Source organism: Henckelia pumila, chromosome 4, assembly GCF_033568475.1.
Source record: "Henckelia pumila isolate YLH828 chromosome 4, ASM3356847v2, whole genome shotgun sequence".
Lineage (NCBI taxonomy): Eukaryota > Viridiplantae > Streptophyta > Magnoliopsida > Lamiales > Gesneriaceae > Henckelia > Henckelia pumila.
Genome location: NC_133123.1, coordinates 157,728,448 through 157,745,644, shown reverse-complemented (window position 1 = coordinate 157,745,644; position 17,197 = coordinate 157,728,448). Strand labels below are relative to the sequence as shown.

Below are 17,197 nucleotides of genomic sequence, written 5' to 3'. Positions count from 1 at the left end.
GCATAAGCATAACGGTAACATCGTACGTAACTACCTGCAGACAAAGAACAAGAATAACCGCCCCGCTCCTCCCATTCTTACACCATTTTTCCACCTCCACAACGCCACTCCACGCAGCATCATGGATAACCGCAGCTCCGATCTCCATCCGCCGTCTACGGTGCTTTCTCTGTCTCCTCTCCGACAAGAACCCACTACTTGTTTCGCCAAACAAAACCCTAGAAAGAAACGCTCCAAGACTCACACCGCCGCCGCCGCCGGAGCAGCTTCCTGCAGACTCACCAAATCCACAAGAAAGCCCGACCCCGCCGCCCCCAAGATCACCAGGCCGTGCACCGAGTGCGGCAAGAGGTTTTGGTCGTGGAAGGCCCTCTTCGGCCACATGCGCTGCCACCCGGAGAGGGAGTGGAGGGGGATCAACCCGCCGCCCAACCTCCGCCGCCGTCACGTCAGCGAAGACTCCTCCGCCGTGACGGAGGAGGATCACGAGGTGGCCTCGTGTCTGCTGCTTCTGGCAAACGGGGATGATGACGATGATGATGATCAGGAGTCCCCTTCTACTGCTTGCACCGTTGATAATTACCAAGGGACCTCGCCGATTCATTCTTTTGATTTGTACTATTACTATCATTTGGAAAACAACAACAATAATAACAACAACAGCAGCAGCAACAATGATCGCGGCTTCGAGTGTTCTAGTTGCAAGAAGGTGTTTGGGTCTCACCAGGCCTTGGGGGGGCACAGAGCAAGCCACAAGAACGTGAAGGGATGCTACGCGATTGCGATGAATCACGGCGATGATCAGGAACACAGCATAGAAGGCGACAGTACTCATGATAATCAGACTGTTCCGGGGCACAAATGCGGCATCTGCATGCGGGTCTTTTCGAGTGGCCAAGCCTTGGGTGGACACAAGAGATGCCATTGGGAGAAGGCCGCCGCGGAGGAGGCCGGAATTCTTGATTTGAATTTCCCAGCTGTGGATGGTGAAGATCAAGAATATGCTTCATCCTACTCTTCCATAGATTCAGTCGGCTTGCGTCATCCGGATTTGGATTTAAGTCTACGACTTTAGTTTTGGATCAGGGTGTGATGAATGATGATACACAGCTAGATAGATAGATGGCGATTTGATGACTGCCAGATAGATAGATTGGATGCAGTATTATTAGTGGTATACACCGTATGTACTCGTACAAGTATTGTTTAGTTGTTTTTCTAACTGTTTGTGCTACCTAGAATGAATTCATGTCACACAATTAATCTCTTGCCTTTTCTGTTTCTGTTCGTTTAGTTGATTAATTGTACATGATGTTATATGTCGAAGTTTTCATTCAAGCTAGTTGTAGATACATGTGCATATTATATTTTTAGTTCATTACTTCATGTGGGCACATTGTTTTTGAGGTTTGGGGTCATGTTTTCGGAAAGTTTCATAAATAAGGGTCTCACTGGAACATTCTTGTGGTTCAATAAGTTCATAATACACAGGCTTATGAGTTGTGTGATGTGAAGTATTTCTTGGTTCTGCCTGATGGTGAGGTGAGGAAGTTGGTGGGAAAAAGGAGAGCTTGAGGAAGGAGGGGTCCCTTTTCGTATGGATCTTCGAGAAAATGGCTTAGGAAATATGAAAGATTAATTCATGAAGTGTATCTCTTGTCCCAAGGCATCATCAGCTTTGGGCTTGAAGGTTTGCAACTGTTTTCTTGTTTTCGGTTTTCGCAATCCGAAATTCGCGTAGTTAGTAGCTTAGCTTATCAAACAAGGGTTAGTGGAAATTACTTGCTTTTACAACAAGACACTGTTCTTGATTTAGTTTAAGCTCAGTCCATTAAGCAAAAGGGCCATGAATTCAATTTCAAAACTTCTTTTTGGACTAAGGAGTGATGAGAAAGTGTATATAACCTTTTAGGACATGCCAAGCCCCGGCTACAAGGATGAACTAAGCATATTTGGATGGAATGCCAAGACCCAGTTAACATCCGAAACAACCAACTACAAAAATGCATATTCAAAAATAAACTACATAATCACCCACTCAGCTATGACTAGTAATGGTAAAAATGGGTCCGGGCCTCCGCATTTTGAGATTCGCCGATTGACTAAGAGCTCTAGTTTCCATTTCTTTGTCATGCCAGTATATCAGCTTTCTGATGCATCAAATGCTGCAGTAGTGCAGTTGTGGATGTCTGAGCTTTTATAAAGCCAAAATCTGCATTGATGATGCGTCCAGACTGCAAAACGAGGTTAACATAGCCAAATATTAATTAAAAACAGTCAAATGTATCGACAAGAAAACAATTTGGATGAACATATAAAACAAAGGATTTGCTACAAGAACATCTTTGGAAAAAGACTATTCAGTTTCAGCTAGAAAATAATGAATATGTAGTGTAAAGGATTTGCCAGTGCACGATTCCGGGTGACCACAAATTGAGTTCTCTAAGCATAAAACAATTCCCAGTTAGACTTTTTGCAGCATAAGACAGAAGATGTTTTTGGTTTTGTCATTGTTATTTGTTAAGAAGGATGTCTCGTTCCTTTCCAAGTAATTCTATATAGACTAAGGTAGATACATACTGAGAAAGAAAAACTTTTCTATTACCAAGTTATTATCATGTAAATATCATCTGTCATATTTGCAGGCTTGCAGCACAAGAGATTTAGTTCAGCTTCATGCTGCTGCAAAGCAAATTAGAGCAGGAGCTGCAAGGGAGTTTAATCCTTATTAGTTGCAGTTACTGGCTTCATTAAATTCAATCACTAACTTATAGACATCTTGTGGGATTTATCTAGCTATGACTTTTTGCATAAATTCTGCAATGAATTTGCTCTAGCTCATTACCAATTAATAAGTTGCTTTATCTTCTTCTTCTCGGGCTTAGTTCCACATATATTTCTTTTCTCTTTCTGGAATCTGGCTTCATTCCATGTAAATTTCTTTAACAAGATGGTACTTGTATAGAAAGATGATGCAAGAGAACTCCCGACGAGACAATTGATGTTTGGTCACATGAACTCTTTAATCCAGTTTGAGTTCTTGAGGTAAACAATTCAAATGGTCCAAGTTATTAACTAACCTGGTGATAAAGGTCCAAATGCAAATTGGTCCTACTTCTTAACAAAGAGAATGGCTTACAACCCGAATTCAAATTCCCAATTCCAATTCAACACATTATGCTACCAAATAGAATTGCAAACTAGGTCAAATGCTTTGTTCCTTAATGATCTGCGAAACAGAGACCAAATCAAACATATGCGTGTCTAGCCCTTTTTTAGCTCTTCCAATTAATTTATGTGGAATCTCACAATATACTCATGAATAAATAGGCTCTAACATTCAACCAGCAGATTGGGAATATGTGCATTTATTTCAATGCTAAAGTTAATAAAAAAAACCAAGAACATCAAAATCAAACATAGCAGGTTAACAATAATTCCGTTTTATATAAGCCAAAAAGCTTGCGCTAAATCGTTGCAAGAAGATATCACACTTACAGAATACAAAATTGAGGAGATTAAGAGACTAAAAACTGAACTCAAATATAATAAACAACAAACAATAGTGCTTCATATACCAGCTTAGAATTAAAGCAAGACTAGAGGTTCAAAGCAAGGGCGATATTCGAAAACATACCACTGTGTTCAAATCATAATCTTTTAGTTAAAATTGCCAAAGTACCACAAAGCCTTGCTTCAGAAGCCAGGGAATTAACAACGCCCTCAAAAGATCTCAACTCCTCACGAACCTCAGATTGCAAAGCCAGAGAAGAAAAATGCTCATCCACAACCAAGCTAAGACATTTTATGACATTTTCCAAAGCCGGAATCCAATCACAAACCTTTAAGCCCAATGCTGATGACGCCTTGGGACAAGGAACAACTTGAGGAAATCTTTCATATTTCCTAAGCCATTTCCCAAAGTATCGAATCAAAGACTTCAACTCCTCGCCATTCAACTTGCCAATACAAGCTGAAAAGATTGCCTCGTCCAAATTCTGAGACGAAAATAAACTATGCAAGCACAATTCTGTAACAGAAAACCCATCATGTGCCAGCATGACCAGAAGCGAGGAGTCCTTCGCCAAGCTCTTATGTTTCCCACTGACTCCCTTACCGCTTGCTTTCTCAATTGCTAACAGTGCCTGGCTCTCCCAATCCTTCCTCACTGAGACCAAACTCTCGTACCCATCATCAGGCAGCAGCAAAAAATACTTCAAAATACACATCAACTCATAAGTCTGTATATCCGATAAATGCTTCACGCACAAATCAATCAAATCCGACTTTCGTTTTTCGATCAAATTATGAACCAAATTTGAAGTACAAGAATGTTCCACGAGACCATTAGTTACCAAACTCTCCAAAACACCCCAAACCTCAAAAACAATACAAGCCTCTAGAATCAAACTCCTCACATCTCTACCCATTAAACGCCCCAATTTCTCAATCAACTTACAAGCATACCCTTCCTCCAACTGATCCAGCTCCACCGAAATCCCAACTTTCTCCCCAATTTTCACTAAATGAGAAGTGAAAAGCTCCAAGAACTCATCTTTACCATGATGGTTCGCATTCTTCAACTTCATTCTCAGTTGCTTGCAGAACTGCTCCCCTAATTCGATAAGTTCCTTATCTGTCTGAGAAATTTCCCAACCCGTAACCTTTTTTATAGGGCGTTCAGGTTTCGGGTCCTCGGATTCTGGCGTTAAGCTGAGCATAATGGGGTCTGGATTAAGAACAATGGGATAGTTTGACTCTTCCTCCGGCATTGTAGCGCTAGCCGACGAAGCTTTTGTAATCAACTCCAGCAAAGACATATTTGAAAGAAATTGGAAAAAAACCAAAGAAAAATTAGTATAACAGAGCAGATGAACAGCAACGGAGGAGAATAAGGCGGCGGCGGCGGCGGCGGCGGCGTTGAGCTTCTAGGTTTCAAGTGAATCTGCGGCCCCAATGTTCAGCTAATTGTCGGGAAGAAATATAGTAGTGTTGCAAAACCTAGAACGAGACAATAAATTTATTTTATGACGATTAAACAATAATATCTAATAATTAAAATTCTTTGAAGAAAATATATCATTTAAATAAAATTTAATCTAAAATAATATGTTATACATCTAGATGCACTAGCTTCAATATTATTGAATTTTATGGTTTTTAAGTAAAATCATCTTTTTAAGACTTAATAGTTTATGAAATTATTTTTAAGAATAAGTAATCAAATAATATATCTATTTATATTAAATAAGAATAAGTAATCAAATAATAATATCTATGTTAAATTAAATAAGAACAGGATATGTCACATCAAATTTCTTTTCCCAAAATACCTATTCTCCAAAATTTTATTATTTTTTGAACAATGTACAATTCAGTAAAATAATTCATCAAATGTTAACTTAAAATAATTCAAATAAATTTGCTAGAATTTATTAAACTTTGTGTTTATTTCTCGGAAATTCAAATTTTGTGCACATGTTCTGTTCTGCTAATTCTGTATCAGTTATTTCGAAAATAAAAAATTATGTATCAGTTACATAAAATCCCAAAAAAAATTCACCTAAAAACAACTAAAACTAAAATCAAAGAAATTTAAATCTACTCCATCTTCTTCAAGTTGCCTTAGGAGTTTCCCATTTTTCTGGCAAAGGGCCGAAGTCGTAAATGACTTCGCGATGGCACGACCAAACGAGCTTTATAGCTTCTGGAGTCCCTATCCCCGCACCCCTCGGATCACCTGCCGGACCAAACCTGCAAAATATCCTCGTTTTTACGGTCCCGCCAGTGAAAACATGAGTTGACACAACTGAAAATTTTCGCACTCGACTTTTTACTAACCAGTGATTTTGAGGAGCCCCTGTTGTTCTTGCCCTCAAACCAGCATATGTAGTTCCATTAACCGAATGGCCTAAAACTTCCTGTACAGTAACAAGTCAACAAATATACTTGATATTGCAAGTAAAAGATTTCAGAGGTCAAGTTATCAGGCTGATTGTATATGCTGTGTTTACAGTTGGATTATGATAAGAATGAAAACAATGGTGAAAAGTTGGGGGTGATAGCGTCGAACAAGAAGGATTTGGATGCGTGAATCGCTTAATCACGTTCACTATCAAACATCGGAGACAACTGGACATAGGGACAGACCCAAGAGAAGTTTGCAATTCTAGAAAAATTACTCGAAACCACTCTCCTTTTAACCCGTGTAACACAAAAAAGTTGAAACCAAACTAGTTTGGCAGTAAGGTTTCAAGAATAAACTAGTCCAGAAATTGCATCAAAACACAAACCGAGGGGCTTGGCCTTACTTGTAAGAACAGAGGATCATTTGAAACTACTGCAGCTGTTAAATGCGCGTGCATTCTTTCAAGAATGTTCAATACCAGAGGAAGTTGGTCTTGTTTGTATTCCGTGATAATCTACAAAATAACAATGTATCGACAAGATTTGTAAGCCAACTTGTGAGACATTATCTTGGCGGAATTTTCGCATGACGAAACTAAAGTAAAGAATGCTCAAGAGTTTGTGCCCAAGACCGTAAATGCTTACCTGGAATGGACCAAATATTTCTTTTGTTACCAACTCATAATTGTCGTCCTTCAATATTTCTGTGAGTGGGATAAATACGGCGGTGGGTTTAATGGCACCATATACTGCTGGAATAGAATGATTTTGTAAAGCTTCACCACCAAATAAAAGCTTCGATCCCTTTATCTTGAGCAATTCGTTTGTATGATCGAGCATTGCTTCTGTTGTAAACTGAGACGAAGAAGAATTACTGTGTTGCCCTATTGAGCTCAAGAAGAAAAGAAAGGGGGGAAAACATAGAAACCTACAGTAAGGACAGGACCGATCGTTAAATCTTCGAGTTTCCTTCTAGCAGCAAGATCAGTCAATTTATTAACGAGTGAGCTTTTAGACCAGTTCTGCATCATTCAAAAGAAGTGAATCCAATTTAAATAAGGTCTAGAGTTTGACAAAATAAACTATCAGATAAAAAAAGAAGCATCCAATCATCGATAAGACTCGGAAAACGCCGAACTGATGGAGGTTACCTCATGCATGAACAACATGGACTGCGCAGAGCATTTTTGACCGCTACATGCATATGCATCTTGATCACAAACCCATGCAACATAATCTTCCTGTGGATAAAAGAGAGCTAATGCATATATAATGTAAAAAAAAATCTTAAAATTGTTTGCTCTGTGAAAACAAATAGAAATTTTTTTTCAAAAGAAAAAAAGAAGGTAAAAGTTATGAACCTCCTGAACATCAGGGCCAAGAACCTTCCAGTCAAAGCCAGCATCTTCCAACTTGATACGACCCTTGAGGTCAACAGTCAATTTCTCAGCCACTCTTGAACTGCCGGTGAAGAGAGTCATCCGTGGCTTCGCCTGATGATTTAACATGTAAGTAGTACTCTAGCTGGGGAAAAAAAGGGTATGGGTGTCATTGGAAATGCAAGGCTCGAATGAACACCTAAGATTTCAAATTATGTCATATAATTATCGTTTACAGTTCTTCACGGTAAGCACAATCTGGACACATTTTCTATTGTGCATTTGAATCCGGAAGTATTTATATTCCGGAGTCTGTTGATTTTTTTTCCGCATGACTCTGTTGATTTTAGACTTTTAGTTCAGAGAAAAGGTGGTTAAATAGCACATATTTAATATTTCAGGCAAGTTATGTTCTAATTAATTTTAAAAAAATATAGTAAGGCACCATGTGGCCTGAAGAATAAGACTATACATCATTAAAGTTATAAATAATCATGTTATTCATATATTTCAATTTATTACCCTTATATAATAAATCTTTTAACATGTCATTCCACAAACTAAATGGTACCAAACAGTAGCTCATATAAAAATATAATGTTGAACGACACTCATTTGGCCATATTATGAGCTACCTCCATGAGAAGTTTGTTCATCATATTCCCGTCAGAATTTATGAAATCAACATCCTCCATAGGCAATCCACAATCATGGAGTAGTCGAATCATTTGTTCCATAACTATGCAGACCTTTGAAATAAGTAAAAAAGGAAAATAATACCATAATCATCAAACAGAAATATAAGAATACCAAATATATTAACATTTGTAAAAGCAGAATCAGGCTTACCTTGCTATCGACTTTAAGCAGAGGCTTGTTCCCCATGTAAAGTGCACCCATCAGCTGAAGCACGGGAATTTCTAAAGGAAAATTGAAGGGAGTAATAATTGCAACCTGATGCATAAGAACTTTCAAATGGTCACTTATCAAGAAACGTGCTTTCAGAAAAATAGAAAGTAAGCTGATGCATCGAAGGTCTATGAAAAATCGAAAAGCAAATATAACCAAGAAATAATGTTTAGGAATCACCAAACACTAAGAGTGGCGCATGTTTTGTTTTGTTTTTAATTAGACTGTGTAGAGAAGTTTTCTCATCCATTCAGCTGAATCTCAAGAATATTTCCACAAAAATTGACTTACAGGACCATAAGGCCACCGAAATCCATGGCTGTGCTGACCAAGATGATTTCCAGGTACTGAAAATGATCTAGCTAGGAAACGAACCTGCAAGATGAATCGAACACAAGGTTGCTTACATGTTGGTGCTGATGTATAATTTTCACTAAAATAATTTTTAAGCTTCTCCAATCTCAAATATTCTTTTCCAATCTCAAAGGATTGATGAATTCAGAAAATCTAGAAAGCAAAAGGAAAAGGAAAAAAAAAAGTCATAAAATGCCACAATGAATCAGAATCAAAGTAAATAGATAAAAACATTCATACCATGATCAATTAAATGCTTCACAACATCTATACGACCAACCAAAAGTAAATAAGTAGAAGTGTAGAACTAAATTAAACAGCAGTGGTTGTACGTTCTCCCTCAATCTTAAGTTACACAGTAAAGTTAAAATGTAAAGACCATACTACCTGATCAGCACAGAAATTTTCTAAAAATTTCTGTGTCACAACAACTTCACCAAGAGCTTGCTGGTAACTTTTTGGAGCCACTCTTTGTATCAACTTAGCAAAGAAGTCCGAAACCTAGGAGCAAAACAAAACTCGTGATCTAGTAAAAGTAAAATCTCGAAAGTTTAACCTATAATTGTGAACAACACATGATTTTTCTTTGATAGAAGTAGTTTACCTCTGGAAGAGAGAGCTTGTTGGCTGCTTTTGCTGTTACATCTCCAAGCATGAGATACCTGGGGCGTTGGGAAATTGGAATTAGTTCGATTGAAATCAAATATACATAGCACTTTATAACATGCTACAAGATCATGCTGCTAAACAAGAGAGACAGTAGTCTTGAAATTCAAGCAATCTTGATTAAGACAATGAGGGGAAAAAATTACAGAAGAGAGGGAAATCATCTTACGCAACCTTTCTGGTGCTTTAAAAGGATTGTGTAAACCATGCTTGGGGCACTGGGACAAGCTCTCCACAAAAGGCTGCATAAATTCTGAAGTGTTAAAACACATTCAGAGTGAGGGTTTCAATATGGAAAGCCCTGAATTTAGAGAAAAGCATGCAACAACATTCGGCACCAAGCGAACTTACAAGTATACCCTTTTCATCTACTTCGGCAACTTTAATAAAAGATTCACCGTTTAACGGATCCACAATAGTTTTCCAATTAGAAGTTTTAGTCCAACTCCCCTGCACTAAAAATCCAAGAACCAATATGGTCATGTTGTTTTGTGCTTGACAGTAAGCTGGAATTACTTGTTTCAATTATTGAGAACAATCCAACTTTAGTCAAATAGTGGTTCAAAACGCAATCCGCTAAAGGATTATATGAATGTTTGTAATAGCTTTTTGGTACAAAAAATTGTGCATGTCATCAAAAGAAATTCATACTCACAACTAAATAAGCCCTGTTTTGGAGCTTTTGTTACGTACCCAAATTCATCACTTCTGCAGGCTGAGCACCTGATATTTCATCAACCTTCAGGGTGGCAAAAGGTAAAGTGTGAACGAATCTGCATTGTACATAGGATAGCATGAGGTTCCTCATAATTCGTCAACAAAGAATTTAACCAGATCAAAATTAACAGCATTTAAAATAAAGTATACTAAGGTAGTGTTTGAAATTGATTCTAGGAAGCGCTTTTGAGCTCCCAAACACTGCCTAAGTACATGCAATCTATAACAATCAAAGAACCAGTAACAGGTCATATACTAAATCATAATAACTCAAACAAACACGAAGATTAGTTTAACACAACCATGAAACTTAGTGCAACCACGTAAATCCGCATCGCCCTCCATGCATTTCCATACTTCGCATCTGAACTTATACATAGATTCAATGATTTCTCTACTTTTCCATCTAACTAAAGAATAATTGTCGCTGCCACACGACAAAGGCATTTGCCAGTGCCAGAGTAACTGAAAAGCGATTTCATTTATAACTTTTAGAAACATAAATATGCCACCAATATACTTAAAATTTCCACCTGTACCTCCATTTGAGCCATGATTTGCCATCGTGGTCGAGGAATTCCAAGCTAAAACGGTAGTGTAACTATGTCGCCGTTTTTTTCTTTTGGAATTTCGGGCGATTTCGTGGCCGTCGAATGAAACAGCGATTTCACTGGCTATCGTGGCCATTGTTGAACGTTTTCTGTACTTTATTTAACATTTTCCTAATCTTTTTTAATGAAGAAATTTCCAAATTATACGACTATTTCTATTTTTATTATGAAAAATACCCCGTGCCCATAACCGTGGCATTCCACAAAACGCCAACGGAAATGGAATAGCAGCCTCCGCAATGACAATCCATGATCTGAGCCGATAAAGCCGAAGTTGGAAAAATAATAGCAAACGAAAGTAGTTGAAATTTACCAAGTATCAACTTAAAAAATTGATCAATACATTGCTCACTCGTTCATAACATCTAAACTTGCAATCCCATCCCATTTCTTAAAATACAACAAGAACCCAGAAAAAGTTCACCTTTCCACAAAATCCAAAAAAAAAACCATAAAACATACAGTTCTGAAGTACCTCGAAGAATCATACGTGCCGAACCAATTCCTGAAAGCATGTTGCGGCGCTTTGCCTTTCAAAATCCTGGAACCCAGTGACCCACACATGTTCTCTAATTCGAGTTGAATGGAACTGGGATTTTAGGCACCGTACAAATTTGGATTTTGGATTAATGATTTTTCCCAAATTCCAACTTCAGCTTTATCAGTTCGCTTTCGTTTCAATTCCGCATCAAGACCGACAAGTCGTACGGGTACGAGGATGTTCCACTCTAGAATCAGTTTGGGCCCCCGTTGGTTTGGGCCCATTGGAGAACCCATATATTTATGTGAAAATTTTGAGTTCAAAGTTAAATTGGGCCAGATTTGAACCATCTATTGGGGTCGGGTACCCGACCCGATCGGGTTTTAACCGATCGAGAAATTGCATAAAATTTGCTACTTTTATTATATCAGTCACATATTAAACTTAAAACTGAATATATTGATGATTTAATGGTTTATTTTTTTTTATTGTCATCTTTGTTGTCTATTTAATATATTTCATCATGAGTATATCATATTTTACTTTGATGAACTTTGTTGAGCTGACGCACAACTGACATGTTACATCCATCATATTTTTTTATTTTTTCAAAAAAATTTAAAAAATATCACACATGACTTAGAGAGTGTTTGCAATAGATTGTGCTTTTGTAGAAGTAATTAATTTATAGATTATAAAAAAGTTAAGAAAAATCAAAAGTTGGTAGTGTTTGAAAACAAATGTGAAAATTTAAAAATCAAAGTTTGATAGTGTTTGATAAATAAGTGATTTTAACAAGGACCTTCTTATTAGAATCACTTTTGGAGAATCACAATCACCACATGACTAGCTTTTGGATTTTAATTAAGTTAAGCATAAGCTAACACATAATCTAAGTTTAAGAAACACACAAAAATGATTTTTTTAAGCCAAAAGCTAACAATCATTTTTTTTTAGTGATTATAAGCACTCCCTTATCATTTACATGCATTGCGTGTATTCACATTTTGCAAATTGCCAAGGTATAAATCTGAATAAAGTTAAGGGAAAATTGCAAATTTAGTCCTATATTTTTGTCATTTTGCGATTTTGGTCCTTTATGTTTTCACATTTCAGTTTTAGTCCTGCATGTTTCGATTTTTGGCAATTTCAGTCCTTTTTCTTCGAAAATGTTGACGTGGCACTGTACACGTCAGCTCCACATCAGCAATGAATTGATGCCACGTCATCGCCACATCGAAAAAAGGACTAAAATTGCAAAAAAAATAAAGATAGCGGACTAAAACTGAAATCTAAAAATATAAAGGACCGAAATCGCAAAGTGACAAACATATAGGACCAAAAAAGCAATTTTCCCTAAAGTCAATGTAAATGAAAAATATATTAATATGTGGATGCCCATTTGAAGGTGGACTTACATCTCAAATCTTGTTTATTATGTCATTCGTTTGTTTTATAGCATATTTAACGACTTCTGGATGTAACTAGTAGACTTTTTATTGTCAAAGATATATTTTTAAACAATTGAAAATGAACAGAAATATTTTTAAAAAAATTAAATTGGGTGCACTCACATTTCTTGAAATATTTCAAATTTAGCCTCCATTTGACCAATATTTCATGTATGAACTTTTTCGAATTTTAACTTCTGCTTGATCTTTATTTTTATTAGATGTTTAAAGTTTAACTTTTATATATGCAAGCTAGTGACTTTTTGCACGTCTTGCGTGCAATATTTGAAATATTTATCTAATTAAGAATCATAATTTTTTTGTTATTTTTAATTTAATGATTTTTTCGTATTTTTTATTAGGATAAATAGACTATATAGATATTCAAAAAAATTAAAAATATAAATAAATATATGTTTGAATTAAAGATATAGATAAAGATAATATTGAATATTAAAAAATAATAGATATTATTAGGAGTGATAGAATATACCTAATTTAAAATTTGAAAAATATAGATAAAAATATGATTGAATTTAAAAATATAGATAAAGAAAATAAATGATAGAAAAATAGATATATACATAAAAATATGACTGAATTTTAAAATATAAATGAATATAATACTGAGAATTCAAAAGGATATGATATTTTAGAAAAATAGAAATACATTTCAAATTAACGATAAGAAGGAGAAATTGTCGATATCAAAGATTTTTTGGGGGAAAAAAGAGCATTAATGTAAAATCATTTTAGGCTTCATCAAATTAAATTAATTGAAAGTTAATTAATATACAGTGTAGAATTTTAATTAAATAGTAAAATATATATATATATATATATAATTTTGATATCATGGGCAACCACCATTGACATCTACATGGGCAACAGCCGACGTGACAATCACTGATTGAGTGTACAAGGTGTCACGCCAACTGTTACCCATGGTGGTTGCCCATGATATTAAAACTATATATAATATATATAGACACATATAAAATATTTCGCCAAGGCTATATTTCAAATTTTCAAATTACACTTGCCATTTCTCTGTCTCTATAATTGAATTTTCGAATAATCGTCTTCAGAGTTTAGATATAAGTCTAATGGTATTTTTAAATTAAATGAGATCATCATAAATATTCAAATATAATTAATTTTGACTTAGGCATCGTGCAATCCAAACTGTAAATATTAAAAGAATCAATGTATAATGAGTTGAATTTGACATTTGAATGGTGGTGACTTTATACTTTATTCAATACTAGTAATCTTCGTACGTGATTTTCACGTGTTCACGTAATTTAATTATTGGAATAAAGGATAATTTTTTAAAAAAATATATAAAAGTTGGGAAAAAAAAACACACACACATACACACGAGCTTTGAGATAAAATAGGGAGAAGTTTATGAAAAAATGAGAAGAAGATGGAGATAAATATGAACTATGAATATCTCTTACTATTTAAAAAGGGTTGACCCTGAAGGGGATCCCATCTATGCGGAGGTTAAATCGAGGGATGTGCATGAGTAGGCAGGGACCTGAGGGAGGGAACAACATGGTCCAGCCCTCAGAGCATACCCCCAAATATTTCAATGAGAAATATGCTCCACACGAGGATCGAACCCGCAACGTTGGGAAATTTCTTTCCACGTCACCTCAGGTCTTACCAACTCGCCTATGCCCCTGTGGGCGAATATCTCTTACTATTTAATAAAGGAAAAGTGGTTCATAGTAACTATATTTGGTATTTTAATGTGAAAATCCTAAAATACCCCTAATTATTTTATTAAAATTTTTAAAAAATAATACAAGAAGGATAAGAAAGTAATATTTCATTCTTAGTACTATCCCATTTTCTCAACCTCTCTCTCAAGTTCATCTCTATTATTGTAAAAACATAAAACATTTCATTTTCTTTTATCTTTTTTTCACTCAAATTTTTCTGTCAATTATTGTACTTTATGTAGTTTTCACACACAACGTGTGTGTTTTTTTGCTAGTTACTAATAAGTTCACTCCATCAAAGTTACATAACAAATTAACAGGAATAAAGCTGAAATTAAAATTTGTCTCACAATATTGAAACATCAAAACAGTTAATTAATATGACATGAAAAACAATTAATTTTCATGATTGAGATTTGAGTCATGTTGTTGAATGTTGATCAAGTTACTATCTTAATCCACTAATTTGTTTTTTTAGCCCTTTTTTACCCGAGTGTTGAAGTGTCACCAGAAAATAACAACGTGACATCGATATATGATGATATAGTACAAAAAAATTTGACATGTACCACGTCAATGCTCCGATGAAATATAATTAAATTTGAAAAAGAAAGGTACAAATTAATTAGCAGAACAAGACCGTAAATAGACTGACAATATAAGAACCAAAAGGAAAACATGCAAACTAAGTTACATACTCAAAATATAATTTTCTCATGATGAAGATACGAGAAAATCTATACAAGTTTCATATTTTCAGCACACATAAACTTCTTTTTTTAGGCAACAAACTTTGTGCTATACACACATCATAAGAATTTTTTTGCAAGATAATTTATTCCCACATACACACAACTCCCATCTCAATTAATATTTGAATTTCTTACATCGTGGTTCTAGTAAAATCTAAACCTTGACCCTCTTCTATATTATAACAACGTTACCCCACTCGATTCATACATCATTGCCAAGAATCTAGGGAAAGTCCAACTATACGACTCCGACTCCTCATCATGTGATATATTAAACTTTTAGGAGCATTATATTTAATAATATTTCATTTTTCAATTTTGTGTACGTTGTGATGAGTTGTTTTTGTAAGTACTTGAATACAATGGCTTCAATTATTTACTTACTATAAAGGTTCAAATTTATCTTCCCGTAGAGTTAGATTAATTAGCAAAATATCATGATGAACATGTAGAGTCCGACGATGATCCCATATATAATATGTATAATTTTTATAAAATCCTATTTTTTTAGTAAAATCTAAAGGCAAAGAAAATTTCGAATTTTAGGATATTTTATTTTAAAATTAACGGTCCAACTTAATTAAGTCGATCGGCAATTTTTGTCAAAATTCTTTGGTATATTCTTGATCGTACGTGTTGATCTTAATCAACTAATATGTGTATACATAGATTATACATATAGATAATCTTGAAAATTAGCTAGATTAGATTGATAGTGCCTCCAAGGTATTCGTTGGCTCTTAATTAAAAACAAAGATTGACCTGATTAATGAATTAATTATGCACTGATACCTAAGATCAAGACAATGTGTTGCTTCCATGTTTGATACAAAACTTACAATTATATGTACATATATAAATATGTGTGTGTACGCGCGCGCATGTAATTGTAAGTTGTAACTTACTGAATCCACGTTGTGCCATTTTATCTCATATTATTGTTAAGGATTAAATCATTTATATAAAAAATAAGACCACGAATTGAGATATAACAACGTTAAAAAACAAAAAACGTACAAATTAGAAGACAAAAAAATAAAATAAAAATAATTTGCCCAAAATTTTCGACCCCACAATATGCATTTGACGGTTGAAATATTGATAAAATAGGCGATTTCCAAGAGAATTTTTTGATATCTTATGTCAATGCCACTTTCTACATAAACACAACCAGCTCTCACCCGTTTATAACTAATAATAACTAGCGTATTGATACACACACTTAATAATTTTGTAATTAATTTTATTTTTATTCAAATAAGAACAATATTCTAGTTGTAACAATTATTGATGAACTAAATTGTAACTTAAAATGTCGAAATTAAAAAACAAAAGAAAACAAAAATGTAATATCTATATCATATAAGGACAATTTTGGTAAAAAAAAAATGATGTCTAAGGAACAAATTCTTTATATATAGAGAAAGATAATTACATATTTATATATATTCATCGAATTTTCCTTCCCTGCATTTTTTACTTAATTAATTATGTGTTATTCTTTTTCATAAAATAATATTCTCTTTTCTTTTCACTCTTTTTTTCTTTATCTCATCATTAGCTTGGCCTGCACCAGCATCAAGGACGGAGGCAGGTTAAGTAATTAAAAAAATTAAATAGTCCACATGTAGCCTAATTAAAAAAATTAAGTAATTCATATGTATCAAAATTGGGGTTTTTCGTCTTTGTGTTTTTGATTAGATTTGATTCAAATTTAAATTTCATCTCTATCAATCTTCGTCTTTTAAATAATATTTTTAATTTTATAACCTAGATTTCTTCTTGTGTGTGTTTTTTTAATTTTTTTTCTACTTTGCATATTGATTTATTTTTAAAGTGATTACATTGCAATGAAAGAATTTTTTTAGAATTGCAGATTTTTATTTCTTAAAAAAGTTTAATGATTCCGTTCAAGTTTCTATTTATATTAGATTATGCATCGCGTTGATCGTATGTTACTGATATGATGTCATATTAAAAATAAATTTGGATTGTGATATCAGTCAAAAGTTTTTAAATCTTACGTATGATTTCATAAAAAAATATTGAAGATTTTATTAATAAAAACTTTTTAAGACTATAATTAACAAATATCTTATTCATCGTTTTAATCTGTATGCATTAATTTTTGTTTCTCGCTAAAAATTCTAACCTGGGTGGATTTCGAATCCTGACTACTCCATTGGCCAGCATAAAACTCCGGCACCTCGAAAAATTTACTGTGACTACGAGCGGTGGTC

At 34.5% G+C, this 17,197-nt stretch overlaps 3 protein-coding genes across 3 annotated transcripts; 1 reads left to right on the top strand and 2 right to left on the bottom strand.

Annotated features, from left to right (window-relative positions):
- Positions 1–121: 121 nt before the first annotated feature.
- LOC140862181 (zinc finger protein ZAT2-like) lies at positions 122–2,203 on the top strand. The gene is made up of 3 exons (XM_073265187.1): positions 122–1,030; positions 1,492–1,542; positions 1,913–2,203. The coding sequence occupies exons 1-3, from the start codon at positions 122–124 to the stop codon at positions 2,201–2,203; spliced, it is 1,251 nt and encodes a 416-aa protein (XP_073121288.1).
- Positions 1,857–4,973, bottom strand: LOC140866239 (uncharacterized). The gene is made up of 2 exons (XM_073271184.1): positions 3,638–4,973; positions 1,857–2,234 (listed from the first exon to the last, which is right to left on the bottom strand). Exon 1 carries the CDS (start codon positions 4,818–4,820, stop codon positions 3,651–3,653), a length of 1,170 nt encoding a protein of 389 aa, XP_073127285.1. The 5' UTR covers positions 4,821–4,973; the 3' UTR covers positions 1,857–2,234; positions 3,638–3,650.
- A 458-nt stretch (positions 4,974–5,431) lies between these two features.
- On the bottom strand, positions 5,432–11,206 carry LOC140864194 (delta-1-pyrroline-5-carboxylate dehydrogenase 12A1, mitochondrial). Its single transcript, XM_073268187.1, has 16 exons — positions 11,019–11,206; positions 9,909–9,988; positions 9,567–9,670; positions 9,390–9,457; positions 9,154–9,211; positions 8,937–9,050; positions 8,487–8,570; positions 8,136–8,240; positions 7,922–8,035; positions 7,269–7,400; positions 7,059–7,148; positions 6,840–6,929; positions 6,553–6,762; positions 6,312–6,422; positions 5,842–5,921; positions 5,432–5,754 (listed from the first exon to the last, which is right to left on the bottom strand). Exons 1-16 carry the CDS (start codon positions 11,105–11,107, stop codon positions 5,616–5,618), a joined length of 1,668 nt encoding a protein of 555 aa, XP_073124288.1. The 5' UTR covers positions 11,108–11,206; the 3' UTR covers positions 5,432–5,615.
- Between the last annotated feature and the right edge of the window lie 5,991 nt (positions 11,207–17,197).